The sequence below is a fragment of the Labeo rohita genome, unplaced genomic scaffold (genome assembly GCF_022985175.1).
Source record: "Labeo rohita strain BAU-BD-2019 unplaced genomic scaffold, IGBB_LRoh.1.0 scaffold_75, whole genome shotgun sequence".
NCBI lineage: Eukaryota > Metazoa > Chordata > Actinopteri > Cypriniformes > Cyprinidae > Labeo > Labeo rohita.
The window spans coordinates 512,712-534,637 of NW_026129689.1; the positions used below are offsets into that span (position 1 = coordinate 512,712).

At 29.2% G+C, this 21,926-nt stretch overlaps 1 protein-coding gene across 1 annotated transcript in view; it reads right to left on the bottom strand.

Annotated features, from left to right (window-relative positions):
- The window catches only part of ptprma (protein tyrosine phosphatase receptor type Ma), a 298,397-nt gene that overhangs the window by 16,916 nt on the left and 259,555 nt on the right, over positions 1-21,926 (bottom strand). The window contains 5 exon segments of the mRNA XM_051104590.1: positions 2,989-3,086; positions 15,130-15,166; positions 19,916-19,992; positions 21,339-21,387; positions 21,389-21,427. Coding sequence (XP_050960547.1) covers positions 2,989-3,086; positions 15,130-15,166; positions 19,916-19,992; positions 21,339-21,387; positions 21,389-21,427 — 300 coding nt within the window.

A 21,926-nucleotide genomic window follows, 5' to 3' on the forward strand; every position in this document is an offset into this window, starting at 1 on the left:
AGTGCAACATATAATATATTTTTATTTTGTAACTCATTTTGTAACTAAAACTGAAATGATAATATTTAAAAATAAATAAATAAATAAAAAATGTATTTCTTTTACTTGAAGTAAATAAAAATACGTTGAAGAAAATAAAACAAAATAAAAAAAAATATTTTCAATGCAACATCTCTCACTTTGGTTCAGGTTAAGAACTAAAATAACTAAAAACATAAAAAAAAAAAAAACATTTCAAAATACTAATACAGCAGTGATACTACACGAGACTCATGATACGGTGAAATGCACTGTGGGTAACGGCGGTTGTGAGGTTCAACAGATGTCCAGGACAGTGTTTCCTGTTCGCCGGCTGGACAGAAATACTTCTGACACAACAGAGACGCTGAGATCTGCTGCTGCTCTTAATTAGCAGCTCAATTAGATCTCACACACACACACACACACACACACACACACACACACGCTCCTTTCATGTCTGCTCCTTTAATGTAGATGGACTTTGTCAGCTGAAGTTAAATAGTCACAGACAGTCTTTGATTAGGATGAGCAGCGTGTGTGTGTGTTGTTGTCCAGTTGTTGTGTGTGTGTGTGTGAATTCCCAGAGTTGTTGAGCGAGGAGCCGCAGCAGATGGTGGCGTTGATGAGACTCGAGCTGCTTCGCTCTCTCAGCTACTTGAAAGCGTCGGGCAGAGAAAGCGGCGGCCCGCAGAGACCCGACGCACGTCTGCTCAACAATAGCAGGTGAACAGATGCGCCAACGCCGACCCGCCGCAAACACGCCTTTATTTCAGAAGAGTCACCGCAAACACTCATCAACACCAAGATCAACATTTACCATCATATTACACTCTGTCAATTTGACCTGCGTTGATTTTACAGTTGTTGGAAATGTATTTTTTTCTCATTTAGGATCATGAACGGGCCTGAAAACTGACGACACTGATGTGTGTGGAAAGTGCGTACAACATTTCTATTACAACAACAAATCTATAATCTTTTTGCCATTCATTTTAGTATTTTTTGATTATTTATTTTTTGAATGTCTATATGGTTTTTATTAATATATTGCGTTGTTTATATTTTCAGTTTTCATTTTAATTTGCAATTTAATTTTTGTAATTTTTATTAGTATTTTTATCGTTTTATTAAGATTTTTATGTTTTTATGTTTTCAGTTTTCATTTTAATGTGCGACAGTATTTTTTGTCATTTTTATTATTATTTTTTATATATCTATAGTTTTTATTAATATCTTGAGTTAGTAATTTTTTATATTTAGTGTATTTTTATTTTATCTCATTTTTTTTTCATCTTTTAGCTTGTGATAGTAATTTTTTGTAGTTTTTGTTCGTTTTGTTTATTTTTTTGTAATTTTTATTAGTATTTTTTAATTGTAATTTCTTAGTTTTTTTTTTAAATATCTATATAGTTTTTATTAATATCTTCAGTTAGTTTTTGTGTTTTCATTTTAGCTTGTGATATACTTGACTATATAATTTTTATTAATATCTTGACTTAGTTTTTTGTTTTCAGTTTTCATTTTAATTTGCAACAGTATTTTTTGTAATTTTTATTAGTATTATATATGTATATATATATATATATATATATATATATAGTTTTTATTAATATCTTGAGCTAGTTTTCGTTTATATTTTGTTTTCCTTTTAATTTGCGCTAGTAATTTTTAGTATTTATTGTAATTTTTTTTTAATATATATATCTATATAGTTTTTATTAATATCTTGAGTTAGTTTTTATGTTTTCAGTTTTCATTTTTAATTTTTGACAGTATTGTCATTTTTATTATAATTTTTTTATATATCTATAGTTTTTATTAATATCTTGAGTTGTTTTTTTTATATTTTGTTTTCCTTTTAATTTGTGACAGTAATTTTTGGTATTTTTATTGTAATTTTTTTCTATATTTTTTAAATATCTATATAGTTTTTTATTAATATCTTTAGCTAGTTTTAACGTTTTCAGTTTTCATTTTAGCTTGTGATAGTAATTTTTAGCACTATTTTGTAATTTTATTAGTATTTTTTTAATATATCTATTTAGGTTTAATTAATCTTTTGAGTTCATATTTTCATATTTTCAGTTTTCAGTTTCATTTGCAATGGTAATTTTAGTACTTTTCTGTAATTTTTATTAGTATTTTTTATTTATTTCAGAATTTTTTTTATTAATATTTTGATTCATTTTTTTAATTTTTTGATTTTCTGTTTAATTTTAATTTTAGTTAGTTTTAGTATTTTTTAATTTGTGACAGTAATTATTTGTATTTTTGTAATTTGTATTACTATTTTTAAAATATATTTATATAGTTTTTATTAATATTTTGAATCTGTTTCTGTTTAATTTCATTTTAAGTTAGTTTTATTGTTAATCATGTTTATTCATTTTTTTTTAAATATATCTATATAGTTCTTACCATTTTAAAATAATTTAAATTTTTTTATCTTCAGGTTTTATTTTGATTTTAGTTATATTTTGTAATTTTTGTCATTGTTATTAGTCTTAGTACAGCAACAAGTTGAAATAAAATCTTTTTAAAATGTTATAATATTTTTTTTATAAATGTTTAAAAAAGTAGTGGCAAGTTACATGATTAGGAAACAGTTATTAAATACACAGTTTATTTTTTGTAATGTTTGAGAAGTATCTGACTGACAGTGACTTTGAACTTTAAACTAAAACAGTAAAACACTCGCTGCACATCTGAATCAGACTCTTCTGAGGTCTCTGTAGGTAAGATGTCTGAAGATTTTTCCACGTGTTTGTGTTCGTCGCTCAGAATCGTGTAGCCGATCTTCCCTCAAGTATTCACACTCTTTTGTTTTACATCTCAGATGTTTACGAGGGTTCGTTCCGGAGAGATTTCTTTCATTTAGTCTTTCATAAAATCAATAGAACTAACAGATGTGAGTTTGTCTGTGATCAGGGGAAAATTAAACTCCAGAGGTTCGACGGCTTCACTCACCCGGCCGACTTCAACCAGATTGGTAACCATGACGATAGTTGCCGTGTTCTCCTGCCACACCATCCTCCAGAAATCATAGATGGTCTCCTGCATCGGACCTGAGGAGCAACAGAAGAACTCAGCAAAATAATGCTGCAATGCACATTTAAACAAAAAATATATATATTTTCCTTATGCATTATGCCATAAACCACACTAATTGATATTTATATGAAATATTTGCATTCAGAAACCAGTTTTATATATATATACACACACAGATTGATAGTTTGTGTATATACTTTATAAACAAGTATTATTAAGATTTTTTTAAATCCATTTTTGAAGGGAAATACTGTTTATTTTATAGTAAAAAAAATCATATATATATATATATATATATATATATATATATATATATAAAATTTAAATATATATTATATGTATTTAAATACACACACATAATTCTATTTTATAGATATAATATATACAATTTTATTAAATAATTTTATATTCAATTCATTTTATTTTTCATTTTATTTTATTATATATATATATATGTATATATGTATATATATATATATATATACATATATATATAAATAATTTAAATGTATATAATTTAATTTATATATATATATATATATATATATATATTAATACACACATAATTCTATTATTTTATATACATACACACACTCACACATATTTATTATTATATTATTTATTTATTATATATATTCTTATTTATTTATTTAAATACACACATAATTCTAACACTTTAAAATAAACATTATTTTCATTCAAAAATAAAAAAAAAATGTAAATAATTTTATTAAATAATTTTATTTTTAATTTATATATATAAAATAGATATAGATAACAGATGAATGTTGAATGTCAACAATTGTAAAAAAAAAATAAATAAATAAATAAAAACTATAAAATAAACTTTTTCCTTCAAAATGTTGTAAAGAAACTCTAAACAGTAGGTTTTATTTTACTCATGCAATATATGTTTATTAAGCTATATTGTTAATTTGTCAATATTTGTCAAAACCCCTATAAAATACATGCCATTTTCCTTTAAGATATTTATTTTAGATATTTAAGATTTAAAATCATAAAAGAATCCTTAAAAAATGTTAAAAAAAAAGTAAATAATAAAAAAAGTAAATAATTTATTTTCATTTTTTATTTATATATATGTCAAAAATAGGTTTTATTTTACTTATGCAATATATATATATATACAGATTTTTTTTAGATTAAATATAAAAAATATTTCTTGTATATTTCAATATTTATAAAGCTATATTCTTAATTTGTCAATATTTGTCAAAACCCCCTATAAACATGCCATTTTCCTTCAAAATATAAAAATTTCTTTCAAAAAAAAAAAAAAAAAAAAATCATAAAAATGTCTTTTTTTATTAAATAGAGAAAAAAAAAATAAAATCTCAAAAAACAGAGATCTCATTACAAACTCTGACATTTCTCATTAAATCTCTCCACAATAACTTTGTAGCTCTATATTCATAATGTGTCAACAACAGTGTTATTTTATTTTTCTTATTCAAAAATATATTTTGTTCTTGTGATTTAAGGCTGAAACGTGACCCGGACACGCGTTGAGATCGACTCCTCCAGCACACGAATCCATTAAACAATCCACTGAACGTAATCCAGACTGACACCGGAGCAGAAGTCATAAAGCCGCGGCTCTTTGTTGGATTACCGGCCGTGTTTTTCAGCAGCGGAGCTGAAACTTTCAAACGGCCCATTCATAAACGCACGCGAGCGAGCGGAAACAGATTTGTGCGTCTGCGTTTCCATTAAAGCTCCAAATCAACTTAATAAGGCCAACATGTAAGTCAGCGCCCGGTAATAACGGCGCAGCCGAAGGAATTAAAATCACACGTTTAATTAATTCTAATTAGCATTGTTTTTAATCAACAAGCAAATTCCAAAATGACTTTTGACAAGCTAATTAGCTCATGCAAATCTGCGCTCACGTACTCCGGCGCTGATGCGTTCGCTCTGAGCCAAAGCAAATTGCATCCAGCAGAAAAAAGACAGGAAAACACGAGCGAGAGGCGAGATTTTACATATTCATGCGCACACGTAAACAGCGGCGTTAGCAAACACTCGTGTCGTGGAGAACTCTTTCCCCCTGACTTTGCTCGTGGGTGAGTTCTCGTTATCGTCTGAGCCTGATGAACTTAATTAAGATCTGTCAAAACTAGACGCCTCTTAATCACAGTAATACACCGGATACTTCCTCATGTGCATCACCTTACTGCAGTTATCAGTGTGAGGACTGAACATGACAACGTCTCAACTACATCTCGACTGTTCTCCAAGACAGAAATGAGATCTCCAGCTTCTCATTTCTTGTGAACACGAGCTCAAAATGAGATCATCATAAAGTCTCAAACTGTGCTCGAGTTTTCTCATTATGATCTCAATCATTTCTTGTCATATTCTTCCTTTAAAAAAATCAAAAATCAAAGTTTTCAACATCTCTACATCATCTCAGTTGTTTCTCCTAGACAGAAATGAGACTTAAAGGAGTCTCAGATGTTTATCCTGAAAAAGAGCCTCCAGTAATCTCACATATGTCTCCTCAGTAAAGTCTCAAACTGCACTTACACACTGTAAAAAATAAAAAACACAATTTGCTGAGTCAGCTTAAAATAATTTGTTACCCTGCTGCCTTAAATTTTTAAGTTCAGTCAACTAAAATAAGTTTATTCAACTTGAAATGTTAAGTTGTACTAAGTAACTTAGATATTTGTGTTTGCTAAACTTAACAGATGGGTAAGTAACCCAGCTGCTTTCAAATTTTAAGTTGATTCAACTCAAATATCTAAGTTGTCACTTAGTATAATTTAACATTTCAAGTTGAATAAACTTTTTTTGAGTTGACTGAACTTAAAATTTTAAGGCAGCCAGGTTACAAATTATTTTAAGTTGACTCAACAAATTGTTTTTTATCTCATTATGATCTCAATCATTTCTCATCAAAATCTTTTTCTTTAATTTTATAGCTCTATGACAGCAGTTGACATCTCTACATCATCTCAGCTGTTTCTCCAAGACAGAGATGAGATTAAAAGTCTTTAACTTCTCAGATGTTTCTCCTGAGCTATAAAAGAGACAAGACTGAGCAATAACGTCTGAAAATAATGATAAACTCTCTTCTCCTGACACAGTGTAGAAATATTCACACTCTACAATCTCATGTGTCTCAGTAAAGTCTCAAACTGCACTTATATTTGCCTGCAACCAAGTCAGATCTCATTATGATCTCAATTATTCCTCATCAAATTCTTTCTCTTTAATTATATAGCTCTATGACAACAATTGACGTCTCTAAAACATCTCAGTTATTTCTCCCGGACAGAGATTAGATTCTCAGATGTTTCTCCTGAGAAAAAGATTTCAGTATTTAACATAATCTCATATGTGTCTGGTCAAAGTCTCAAATTGCACTCATATTTGCTTGCCATCAAAAGTCAGAGATCTCATCATGATCTCAAATATTTCTCTTCAAAATATTCTACACAAATTTTATAGCTTTACAACAATTGACTAATTTTACTAAAGTTACTAAAGTTAATACTTCAATAAATGTGATGTGTGAGCTATAAAAGAGAAAAGTCTGAGCAATAACATCTATGTTCATCATGATAAACACTTTGTTTTCTTGATATGTTGTAGAAGTTTTCAACATCTCTACATCATCTCAGTTGTTTCTCCTAGACAGAAATGAGACTTAAAGGAGTCTCAGATGTTTATCCTGAGAAAGAGACTCCAGTAATCTCACATATGTCTCCTCAGTAAAGTCTCAAACTGCACTCATAGATCTCATTATGATCTCAATCATTTCTCATCAAATTCTCCCACTTTAATTTTAGAGCTTTATGACAATAGTTGACATCTCTACATCATCTCAGTTGTTTCTCCAAGACAGAGATGAGATTAAATGGAGTCTTTAACTTCTCTTATGTTTCTCCTGAGCTATAAAAGAGACAAGACTGAGCAATAACTGAAAATAATGATAAACTCTGTTCTCTTGACACAGTGTAGAAATATTCATACTCTACAATCTCATAAGTCTCAAAATTCACTCAGATTTGCCTGGAATCAAAAGTCTGATCTTATTACGATCTCAATCATTTCTCATCAAAATGTTTACACTGATTTTACAGCTTTATAACAACAATTGACATTTCTACATCATCTCAGTTGTGATTTCTAGAGATCAAATGGAGTCTTCAACTTCTCAGATGTTTCTCCTGAACTATAAAAGAGACTAATCTTAGCAACATCATCTATATTTTTATAGTTTATCATAATGATAAACTTCTTCTTTAAGCTGCATGTTGATATCTCCTATATAACGTCTCTACAACATCTCAGTTGTTTCTCCTAGACAGAAATGAGATTAAATGGAGTCTTCTCAGATGTTTCTCTTGAGAAAATGACTCTAGGAATGTTGCATTTGTCTCAAAACTGTGCTCAGATTTGCTTGCAGCCAAGTCAGATCTCATTATGATCTCAGTCATTTCTCATCAACTTCTTCCCCATTAATTTTATAGCTCTATGACAGCAGATGACATCTCTGCATAATCTCAGCTGTTTCTTCAAGACAGAGATGAGATTAAATGGAGTCTTCAACTTCTCATATGTTTGTCCTGAGCTATAAGAGAGACAAGACTGAGCAACAGCATCTGAAAATAATGATCAACTCTGTTCTCTTGACACGTTGACACAATCTCATGTGCGTCTCTTCAGTAAAGTCTCAAACTGCACTCATAGATCTCATTATGATCTCAGTTATTTCTCATTAAATTCTCCCGCATTAATTTTATAACTCTATGACAACAATTGACATCTCTACATCATCTCAGTTGTGATTTCTAGAGATCAAATAGAGTCTTCAACTTCTCAGATGTTTCTCCTGAGCTACAAAAGAGACAAATCTGAGCAACATCATCTATAATCATAATGATAAACTTCTTCTTTAAGCTGCATGTTGATATCTCCTTTATAACGTCTCTACAACATCTCCGTTGTTTCTCCTAGACAGAAATGAGATTAAATGGAGTCTTCAACTTCTTATAAGCTTGTCCTGAGCTATAAAAGAGACAAAACTGAGCAATAACATCTGAAAATAATGACAAACTCTGTTCTCTTGACACGTTGACACAAACTCATGTGCGTCTCTTCAGTATAGTCTCAAACTGCACTCAGATTTGCCTGAAACCAAGTCAGATCTCATTATCATCTCAATCATTTCTCATCAAAGTCTTCCACATTGTTTTTATAGCTTAATGACAACAATTGACATTTCTACATCTTCTCAGATGTTTCTCCTGAGCTATAAAAGAGACTAATCTGAGCAACATCATCTATAATCATAATGATAAACTCCTTGTTCTTTTACGTATATGTTATATAACATCTTTACAACATCTCAGTTGTTTCTCATAGACAGAAATGAGATTAAATGGAATCTCCTGCTTCTCAGACGCTTCTACTGGGAAAAAGTCTCAAGTAATCTCACATGTGTCTCAAAACTGTGCTCAGATTTGCTTGCAAAAGTCAGATCTCATTATGAACTCAATCATTTCTCATCAAATTCTCCCACTTATATTTTGTAGCTCTATGACAGCAGTTGACATCTCTACATCATCTCAGCTGTTTCTTCAAGACAGAAATGAGATTAAATGGAGTCTTCAACTTCTCATATGTTTGTCCTGAGCTATAAGAGAGACAAGACTGAGCAACAGCATCTGAAAATAATGATCAACTCTGTTCTCTTGACACGTTGACACAAACTCATGTGCGTCTCTTCAGTATAGTCTCAAACTGCACTCAGATTTGCCTGAAACCAAGTCAGATCTCATTATCATCTCAATCATTTCTCATCAAAGTCTTCCACATTGTTTTTATAGCTTAATGACAACAATTGACATTTCTACATCTTCTCAGATGTTTCTCCTGAGCTATAAAAGAGACTAATCTGAGCAACATCATCTATAATCATAATGATAAACTCCTTGTTCTTTTACGTATATGTTATATAACATCTTTACAACATCTCAGTTGTTTCTCATAGACAGAAATGAGATTAAATGGAATCTCCTGCTTCTCAGACGCTTCTACTGGGAAAAAGTCTCAAGTAATCTCACATGTGTCTCAAAACTGTGCTCAGATTTGCTTGCAAAAGTCAGATCTCATTATGAACTCAATCATTTCTCATCAAATTCTCCCACTTATATTTTGTAGCTCTATGACAGCAGTTGACATCTCTACATCATCTCAGCTGTTTCTTCAAGACAGAAATGAGATTAAATGGAGTCTTCAACTTCTCATATGTTTGTCCTGAGCTATAAGAGAGACAAGACTGAGCAACAGCATCTGAAAATAATGATCAACTCTGTTCTCTTGACACGTTGACACAAACTCATGTGCGTCTCTTCAGTAAAGTCTCAAACTGCACTCAGATTTCTGAAATTATGATCTCAGTTATCTCATTCATTAAATTCTCAATTAATTTTATAACTCTATGACAAAATTGACATCTCTACATTTCTCAGTTGTGATTTCTACAATCAAACAGAGTCTTCAACTTCTCAGATGTTTCTCCTGAGCTACAAAAGAGACAAATCTGAGCAACATCATCTATAATCATAATGATAAACTTCTTGTTCTTTTAAGCTGCATGTTGATATCTCCTATATAACATCTTTACAACATCTCAGTTGTTTCTCCTAGACAGAAATGAGATTAAATGGAGTCTTCAACTTCTTATAAGCTTGTCCTGAGCTATAAAAGAGACAAAACTGAGCATAACATCTGAAAATAATGACAAACTCTTTCTCTTGACAAAAGTCACAAACTCATTATGAACTCAGTATTTCTCAAACTGCACTCAATTCTGCCTATACCAAGTCAGCTCTCATGATCATCTTGATCATTTCTCTCAAAGTCTTCTCACATTGTTTTTCAAGACAGAAATGACAACAATTGACATTTCTACATCTTCTCAGATGTTTCTCCTGAGCTATAAAAGAGACTAATCTGAGCAACATCATCTATAATCATAATGATAAACTCCTTGTTCTTTTACGTATATGTTATATAACATCTTTACAACATCTCAGTTGTTTCTCATAGACAGAAATCCACATTGATTAAATGGAATCTCCTGCTTCTCAGATGCTTCTACTGGGAAAAAGTCTCAAATAATCATAATGATAAACTCCTTGTTCTTTTACGTATATGTTATGTAATCTCACATGTGTCTTAAAAACTGTGCTCAGATTTGCTTGCAAAAGTCAGATCTCATTATGAACTCAATCATTTCTCAATCATTTCTCATCAAATTCTCCCACTTATATTTTGTAGCTCTATGACAGCAGTTGACATCTCTACATCATCTCAGCTGTTTCTTCAAGACAGAAATGAGATTAAATGAGTCTTCAACTTCTCAGATGTTTCTCCTGAGCTATAAAAGAGACAAGACTGAGCAATAACGTCTGAAAATAATGATAAACTCTGTTCTCTTGATATGTTGTAAAAGTATTCACACTCTACAATCTCATGTGCGTCTCTTCAATAAAGTCTCAAACTGCACTCAGATTTGCCTGAAACCAAGTCAGATCTCATTACGATCTCAATTATTTCTCATCAAAGTCTTCCACAGTATTTTTATAGCTTAATGACAACAACTGACATTTCTACATCTTCTCAGATGTTTCTCCTGAGCTATAAAAGAGACTAATCTTAGCAACATCATCTATAATCATAATGATAAACTCCTTGTTCTTTTACATGTTGATATCCCCTATATAACATCTCTACAACATCTCAGTTGTTTCTCCTAGACAGAAAAGAAATGAAATGCTTCTCAGACGCTTCTACTGGGAAGAAGTCTCAGGTAATCTCACATGTGTCTCAAAACTGTGCTCAGATTTTCTTGCAAAAGTCAGATCTCATTATGATCTCAATCATTTCTCATCAAACTCTTCCACTTTAGTTTTATAGCTCTATGACAACAGTTGACATCTCTACATCATCTTAGTTGTTTCTCCAAGAGTCTTCATCTTTTCAGATGTTGTCCTGAGATATAAATGAGACATACATGAGCAACACCATCTATAATCATAAGGATAAACTTTAAAGACCTTCTTTAAGTTGCATGTTGATATCTCCTATATAACGTCTCTACAACATCTCAGTTGTTTCTCATAGACAGAAATGAGATTAAATTGAGTCTCTTGCTTCTCAGATCCTGAGATCCTGAGAAAAAGACTTCAGTAATCTCACATGTGTCTCAGATTTGCTTGCAAAAGTCAGATCTCATTATGATCTCAATTTATTTCTCATCAAACTCTTCCACTTTATGACAACAATTGACATCTCTACATCATCTCATTGTTTCTCCTAGAGTCTTCAGCTTCTCAGATGTTTCTCCTGAGCTATAAAAGAGACAAATCTGAGCAATGCCATTTATAATCATAAGGATAAACTCTTTGTTCTCTTCTATATAACATCTCCACATCTCAGTTGTATCTCAGACAGAAATGAGGGTCTTCTGCTTCTCAGATGTTTCTCCTGAGCTATAAAAGAGACGAGTCTGAGCAATAACGTGTATGATAATAAAGATAACTTTTATGTTGTAAAAGTGTTCCCTATGAGAATCACACAGGCAGCGTTTAGATAATCCTTAACTGGCTAAATCCTAACCGTAGATCGGATCTCACGTCCGGACTGCACCGGGAGAATTGCGCTGACATTTGCTGTAATTTGCTGATCCTCTAAGCGGCTCGCTTCAGTCCGCTTCAGCTGTAAGTGGAGTCAGCCAACAGCAATTACTGTGCGAGCGGCCGCCGGCGCTCAGCGGGAAGAAGACTTTAGCGGCGCGCTGCTGTCAGGCCGCTGTTCCCGCACCGGGGGACTAATGCTTTCATCGTTCTAGCGAGCTCGTTTCAATGAGACCTCGGGGATTCGGCACGGCAAAATTATTCCCATTTTTTCAGACGTCATATAAGACGAGTGCAGCTGCTCGTCTGACGCTCACGCGCGCCGCATTTATGCACGACTCCGGTCGTTCGCTCATCTCGTGCAGGAAAATATTCCTAGTGTGTGTAATTGAGTCCTGGACTTACACCATCACTGACTCTTTTAAGTGAAGGGAACTTTTAATGAACCTTCTTCTAGGTTTCATCTGTGTGAAAACATTTTCTCAACATTTAGAGCGATAGTTCACCCAGAAATGTAAATTCTGCCATCATTTACTGACCCTCATATTTTTACAAACTTGTATGAATTTCTTGCTTCTGTGCAATGAAAATGGTAACCGTTTGGAGAAGACTGCAGTCCAAACAACTTTTTTTGTGTTCAGTAAGGCTGCACAATTTTTTGCAATAAAACCAAAATCATGATATGGCTTAGTTAAGCCTTTGATTTAATTGAATAAATACATGTGCTGCATGTTTTAGAATGAACATTTGAAATAACATTATTATCATTTTCTTAAATGCTCATTTATATATTTATTTATTTATTTATTAAACAAACAGTTTATATATTTTGTTATTTTGTTTTATTCTATTTTATATTACATGTAAATAAATATAATTAGTATAGTGTGAAATAAAAATATAATAAAAATATATTAATAATAATTAATATAAATACATATACATATTAAACACACACACACACACACATATATATATATATATATATATATATAATTTAAAAATTATAAAAATAATGCATATAGTGTGCATACAGCAAATTCACATACATACATATATAGCAAAAGTCTAGTATTACTTTTCTATTTTTAAATATAAGTAATATTTTATATTTTGTTTCATATTTATATTTAGTAGCAATAATAATAATAATAAATTCTATATAATCAAACCTACAATTAAACACTGCAAACCTGGAGATTTTTGGGAAAAATAAGTAAATAAAAACATCACATTTTAAGTTGCAATTGTATATATATATATATATATTTATTTATTTATTTATTTATTTATTTATTTATTTATTTATTTATTTATTTATTTATTTATTTATTGTTAATATATATATATATATATATATATATATATATATAAAATTTGTATCAGTTTGAATATAATTAATGTAAATATTATACTAAAACTGTTCACATATTTTATATATATTTTATATTACATGTAAATAAATAATTTATATATATATATATATATATATATTAAATACATATTTTTATAAAATATTCAATAAAATTCGTATAAAATTTAAATACATTGTAAATAAATATCATATACATTTATATGTGCATATTTATGTTTTGGAAAAGTAAATAAAAATATCACATTTTAAATTGCAATTGCATTTTTTTTAATCAGAAAAATTTATTAATTCAGTATTTTTCAGTAAATCATGCATCATTAGTGTGAGCAAATATATATATATTTTGTAAAAAATTTGAATATATAATGTAAATATCATACTAAAACGGTTTATATATTTTATATTATGTGTAAATAAATAATTTATATATATATATATATATATATAGAGAGAGAGAGAGAGAGATTTTAAATATATATTTTTCTAAAAATTAAATTAATATAATGAATATAGTGTGCATATATATATATTTATATGTGCATGTGTTTTTTTGGAAAAGTAAATAAAAATATCACATTTTACATTGCAATTGCATTTTTTTTAAAATCAGAAAAATGTATTAATTCAATATTTTTCAGTAAATCATGCATCATTAGTGTGAGCAAATATATATACATTTTGTAAAAAATTTGAATATATAATGTAAATATCATACTAAAACGGTTTACATATTTTATATATATTTTATATTATGTGTAAATAAATAATTTATATATATATTTATATATATATAGATTTTAAATATATATTTTTATAAAAATTAAATTAATATAATGAATATAGTGTGCATATATATATATATTTATATGTGCATGTGTTTTTTTTGGAAAAGTAAATAAAAATATCACATTTTACATTGCAATTGCATTTTTTTTAAATCAGAAAAATGTATTAATTCGATATTTTTCAGGAAATCATGCATCATGAGTGTGAGGAAATGACAAAATCTTCATTTTTGTGGGTGAAATAAATATTTTATGACCTCTTATCTTAAGAAGACAACTATCATAATCACTCATTCAACAGGAGGATGGCGGTGTACTTAAAACACAACAATTACTGTAAAAATCACTTCTATACACAACTAGTGAAAAATAAGAAGTAAATCTAACGTTCCTAAAGCTGCGCTGCTGCAGATCTGAATAAATGAGGAGGAATCAATGTGACGTTCACGGCCGCGTCTCGCTTTGATCTGAGCAACTTCAGGCTTGTTAAAGCTTTTTCTCTTCTTGTCCTGTAAAAACCGATTCTCCTTTGAACGCCGGTCTCTAATTGAGGAAGACGACGGCGCCTCATGTTCTCCAACATGTCATTTACCGAGAGACCTGCTAACTCATTAAACAGGTGATCACAGAACACACTGGTAAACTAGAAGAAGCGTGTAGCACACGTAGCCCCGCCCACAACGGAATCTCATTGGCTGTGTAATCACTGAATGAACTCCGATTGGCCGATTTTAAAATCTGTGTGTCGGACTGCTGGACAGTACAGAATGAAAAGAGAGAGGGAGGAAGTAAAAGAGGCGTTTTAGACGCAGCGTCCCCGAGGACGTTCCAGGCGTCGCTCCAGTAAACAGGTAATTACGGCGCTCCGGCGCGGCTAAACCGGCGCGCGAGTCTATTAAAGGAAGTGATTGCGTTCAGAGCGCTGGAACTCGCCGCGGTCCGGCACTCCAGAAACATCTCACAACAATTAACTAGCAATCAGACGCCGCCTCCAGGGGCATGCTGGGAGAACGGACGCGCTGACAGCCAGATTAGGCCGGACGCGCGAACATGCGGCACGTAGCGGCTAATCCATTTATTCTGCGCTAAACCCCCCACAACAACAACAACAGATGATTAATTGTTTCAAGACGCCGTTTCAGCATTAAATGGCTCAGTGTGTGTGTGTGTGTCTATAAACTAACACACTTCAGCCCAAAGTTGTTCAGACACTTTTGTTTCTTACCTTGTGTGGCGATGTAGTGATTCGGTCGATGGTAGCCCTAAAAAAACAATAAAAAACACAAAACATTACATTTTAGCACATGCAAAAATTCACTTTCAGCCACATAACATCATCTTCATATCATCGGCAACACTTTACAATAAAGTTCCATTTATTAACATTAGTTAACATGAACCATCAGAGAAAAATCAATGAACCATTGCTTGTTAAAGTTAGTTAATGCATTAAAGAACTAATGAACTAATGAACTAACTAATGAACCTTATTATAAAGTAATACCAATTTTTTAATTATGTTATAATAAATAGTACAGAGAACATGCAAAAATACAACTACACAGAAAACATCATAAATATGATTTTATATGTGTAATTTAAATGTAATTATTTAATATTTAAAATATATATTATAATAAATAGGCTATTACATTGATTATAAAACATGAAAAATACAATTCAGCTAGAATAAATAAGATTTAAATGTAAAAAGTAAAGAAAAAAATAGATTGAATGTTTTTAAATGCATATTAATTAATTTTATATATTAATAAATACAAAAATTAATAAATATTTAATAAAGCAAAATCTTTAATTTAAACGTAATTATTTAATATATATTATATTTATATATTATTATTTATAATATTTATATATTTCTAGAACATGAAAAATACAATTCAGCCAGAATAAACATTATTTATTAATTTTATATTTAATATTTTAAATGCATATATATATATATATATTTGTACGTCAATTATGTTTATATTAATAAATACAAATATTATTAAACATATAATAAAACCAAATCTTGGTTTTTTACAAAGCATTAATTTAAATATATATTAAATATTAATATCAAATATTAAAATCTGTAAAATATCGCTGATATAATTATTATTATTCTTTTTCATTTTCATTTCAAAGTTTGACATTTTAATTATTATTTTTTTAATTATATCTTTATAATTACATCTATATACCTTTTATTACCTTTCGGTTTCAGTTTTAGTTTTCTAGATGTATTCATAAACTAAAATTTCAGTATATCAATTCATAAACTAATTTTAGTACCAATGAGGTACTATTTTAAAAATATTTTAAACATTTAATTTTTTGTTAATTAGTTTTTATTTTTGTATTTTCTGATTTCATTTACATTTTAAAGTTTGTGATTTTTATTAGTTATTGTTTTTTTTAACATGTCTATATTACATTTTTTGTTATTTATGTTATTTGTTTTTATTTTGTATTTTCCGTTTTCATTTTAATTTTAAAGTCATTTTTTTTAGTTATTGTTTTTTTTAAATGTCTATATTTTCATTTTAGTTTGTTTTAGTTACTTTAGAGAAATGATTTGTTGTCAAATAGCTGAAATCAAATCAAATATTTCAGTTTAATATTAAATTTCATTTTATTTGAAGTAACACAAATGTGTTTGTTACGGTTTTAGTTTTAGTTATAAGTATAACAGATGCAGCGGTTTCTATTCAGAGAGTTGATATGATGTGTCCAGTAATTCCTCAGCACAGATTGTGGGATTATGTTGAGAATAGGCTCAGTGTCTGTGGGATTTGTCTAATCCGCTCATTTCATTTGTCAAGCGTCTTGTATCCGCAGCGCCACACTCTTCCTCCTCTTCCTCCCGTTCTCAACGTCTTCAACGACACTAATTATGCAGCCCAGCGTCAATTTTGTTTACATCACAGAACATTTTTAAATGCTGCAACTGGAAAAAAGTTCAGAAATGTTGTTTGGGTTTGTTCGTTTGTTGTATTTGTTGCACACACTAACTCCACTCTAAAGCTCAAAAGCTAAAGCATTGTTTGCTTTATTTATGAATAATTCACGTCTGTAAAGAGTGAGCTGGTCACATTGAGCCGAGTTCTGGCTAAAGTTCATTAGGTGTAACTAACGAGCGCCTCATGAAAGATTGACGAGGTTCAGGCGGCCCGTGTCGTGTTGAGAAGAGAAGAGTCAGATGTGTTTATTAGTGCTGATGGATTTCAGGGTCAGTGTTTCTCTGCTGAATGTTAAAACCACACACAAACACTTTAATGATCTGCTCGGAGAATTCATCTACAAAACAAATCACTGTTATTAACCGCCTTCTGCTTCTTTACCGATCCGACTCATTTACGCTCAACTTTACCGGAGAAACACACTAGTAAACGTCATCGTTCTGTCATCATTTACTCACTATGATGCGCCGAAAGACGTTTAAAGCTGCTCTTTTTCATTTTTTCCATGCTCGATTTCATTGAACAATTCCAACAGATGACCTAAATATTAAAATATATTTTATTTAAATGCAATTATTTAATATTTTTAATTATTAATTAAACAATTATTAAAAATATGATATATTATAATAAATAATAATTAAAAAAACCTTTGTTAATATAAAAATTGTATTAACATAAATACAATTTATATTCAATAATATTCACATTTTAAAAATATATTAAAAATACTAATAATATAATATGTGACCCTGGACCACAAAACCAGTCATAAAGAATTTTTTTAAATTATTCATTCTATTTCATGTAACAATTCCAAAAGACATAAATATTAAAATATGTTTTTATTTAAATGCAATTATTTAATATTTTTAATAATTAATTACACAATTATTAAATATATCATATATTTTATTAAATAATAAAATAAACCTCTGTTAATATTACAATGTTATTAACATTACTAAAATTAATATGAAATAATATTAGAAATTTAAAAATAGTAAAAATAGTAAAAATAATATAATATAATATAATATAATAATAAAGAGTGAGACCTGTATTAATGAATATTAAAATTTAAATAAATTATTACAATTAAATATTTACAATGAAATGCATTTTTTTTATTATAATAACATTATAATGTAATTATTTCTATAATTATTAAATAATACAATTATTTAGTATTTCAAATTATTAATTAAATAATTAATAAAATATATAAAACCATGATAAAAAAACAAATATTAATATAAATATAAACATACATTTAAAAACTATTCACTCAATTTTTCCATTTTAATCTGGACTAAAACATGCCGGCACAGAAAAGATTTCTACATAATGTCTGAAAGTGTTCTGATTCTTTATAAATTGCTCTTTATAGTTGTTATACATTTTATAGTGTTATATATTAACGCTGTTTTTTTTTTTTTATTATTATTTTATTTTCATACAAAATATAATACTTGCAAAGTTTTATACACTGCAAAAAATCCCTTTGAAATTTAATGTTATATATACGAAAGTGAGTAGATGATGAGAGAGCATTAACTTTTGGGTTAACTGGTCTTTCAAACAAGTAATGCTCGACATTAAACAGTGAGAACAGCGCATCTGACTGAGGTTATTAATCAAATCCATGTTAAATCATGACTGAGAACAAGAATCTGGAGCCGAATGGATCACATGAGCTGCTCTGCTCTGGATTCTCCCAGCATGCTCTTGTGTGTGTGTGTTATGAGTGCGGACAGCGGCGGCGGATCAGTATTCGGATCAGAGGCGTGAGTTTGACAGCACACCACAACAACATTTACTCTGTCAACATCAGCTGGCTTATTTTAGTCAGTAAATCAGTGGGGAAACACCTCACGCTTTACTCAATAACCACACCACCGGAGACAACAATCAGGGAATTCTGGGATAGAATAGAGACTAATCTATAACACGCATTTATAAACGTACGGCAGCTCTTAAGAGTTCATCAATAAAGTCTCTGAGCTACAAAAGAGCAACATCTTAGCAAGTATATGTCATTTGTGTGCATATAATAATATAATATAATATAATATAACACAATATAATGCAATATTATGACAGTGTTTCAGAAAACAACAGTGTAAATGGAAAGTAGAGTAAGATGGTGTTTATTAAAATATTTTAAAAATATTTAAAAACGTAATTAAAAATTATTGCAATTTTATAATACATTTTATTTTATAATAAAAATGCATTTTAATTATATTATTTTATTGCAATTATTATATTGCAATTTTTATTATTGAAAATGTATCTAAATTATTTTCTGCTAAAATATTAGTATAATATAATATAATGTGTTTTAGAAAATAACAGCGTTAGTGGAAAACAGAGTTAGACCAGTGTTTAATAAAATATTTTAAAAATATAAAAAAAAATTGTCATTAAAAAAAATATAATATTGCAATTTTTTATTACTAATAATTTATTTAAATCATTTTCTGCTAAAATATTAATATAATATAACATAACATTATAATATAATATAATATACTATACTATAATATAATATAATATAATATAATGACAGTGTTTCAGAAAACAACAGTGTGAATGGAAAGTAGAGTAAGCCTGTTGTTTATTAAAATATTTTTAAAATATTTTAAAAATATTTAAAATGAACAAAAAATAACATTGCAATGTTTTGTTATTGAAAATTTATTTAAATTAATTTCTGCTAAAATATTAATATAATCAAATAAAATATAATATAATATCATGTAATGTAATGTAATATAATACAATATAACAATATATACAATATAACATAATATTATAATACATAAGTGTGTGTGTGTGTGTGAAGTGTCATCTGTTATTGTCTGAGGTGTGAAAATCTAATCGTGACTCTGCTGACGCTGCGTCTGGATTAACGGCTCTGTTGTTTGGTGAGACGAGACGTGAATGAGAGGTGCTGTGATCCTGACATTTATTCACATACACACACACACACACACACACACACACACACACACACACGTGCTGGTCAGTGTTTGTACTTACATCGACATAATTAGCATTAATGTAATCGGAGCTCTGCTCTCCCTCCAGAGGCTGCAGCCGCACACGCGAGTGATCGTCTGAAAACAACAACAAACACATCAGTCACATCCATCAACACACCAAACAAAACACACAGGAACCGCATGAAGACTTCTGCATGAGTTTAGGAATCAACATTAACACTTGTTTGGTTCAAACTGAAGATGAGACTGTCATTCGCTTTATTCATTCACTCAATTCTACATCCTTGATAGATAAACAAACAAACACACAAACAAACAAACAAACAAACAAATAACAGTTTTCTAATTTAATTGTACATTATAATTTACTAAAATATAATAAATTAAGTTTATTTAATTTAATATACATTTTAGTTAATTAATAATAAAATATTATTTAAATACTTAAAATTGCAGTATTACAACTTTCCAAAATATTTATATAATACATATAATATAGAGTTTTAAAAAACAGTGTAAATGGAAAGCAAAATGAGATGTGCGTTAAATTAACAATAACATTTTTAAAATATATATAAAATAATTTTCTACTATACATGTACTACACACAAATTATAGTATAATTTTTAACAAAATTATATTAAATGTAAAATTATAATTTGTTATAATTTAATTATTATTGTTATATTTTAATTATTTATGAAATTATTAAATATTGCAATTATTTATTATTTCAAATTATTAATTAAATAATTAATAAAAAAATATAAAAAATATATTTAATATTAAAATACTTCAATATTATAATATTTAAATAATATAATGACTGGGTTTCAGAAAACATTGTGAACGTAAAATGGAGTGAGACTTGATCACAAAAAAAGTACTAAATTGCAATAAAATGTTAAATTATTATTAAATATTTAATTGAAATTTTATTTAAATAAAATTATTACAATTATTTGAATTACTAATAAAAATATTTAAATTATTTAATACTAAATTCAAATAAAAAGAATAATAGTATATTATTAAAATGGTTACATTATTAAACTTGCTTGAAAATGTATTTAAATAATTCATTATTATTAAACAAACAAAAAAACTTTAGCAACATGAGCAGCTAAAATCAATTCACAAACTCTTGTTTTTCTCTGTCACTTCCTGTGAGGACGTTAAAGCGACGCGTTCACCCGCCGCGCTCGTTCCGCTCTGACGCCGGAGGCCAATGTTGGCGCGTGGCTCGCGCCTGCAGCTCCTGCGCTGTGATTGGCTCTCGCTGACGGCGGCCCAGTGGCTCATGGGAAAAGCGCCGGTCTCAGAGCAACGTCCTGAGAAATTACGCCACTTACTAGAAGCTGATTTTCATAATGGCTGCTGACGCTTTCTTTGCTTTAAGGAGAGTTTTGTGACTGTTAATTACACACACACACACACACAACGAGCGCTTCTGTACGTACATGCGATGATGTTGCCGTAACGGTTCTTCATTCTGTTCTCGTCTTTTTTTGGCAGAGTCCCACGGCGCCGCCTGCCCTTCGAAGAAGCTCTGAAAGACAAACATAAAACAGACAAAAACACAGTTAGCACAACCAACGTGTGCGACGAACAACAGGTCAAAGGTCAGGACGACACATGAGAATGGAGTCAGACACAGGAAACAGGAAAATGAACTTTAAGATGATGAACTAGAAGATGCAGCATCTCCATTACCACAGAAAATCATTTCAGATTACTCCACATTACACTGTTTACTCTAACAAGCATACAACACATTAAACATTTCATTTAATATTTCAATTATTTAATAATAAAATACAAAATATTATATTATTTAAATTAGTATTCGTTACAAATTAACTGTTAAGATTAAACATTTGAATATTTAATTTAATATTAAAATCATTAAAATAATAATTAATAGCGTATTTTTAAAATGTAAAATTATTAAACATTTAAATACATACATACTTTAAATGTAATTGTAAGATTATTATTAAAAATTTAATTTCATATTTAAAATTTAAATCAAACAAAAATACTGATAT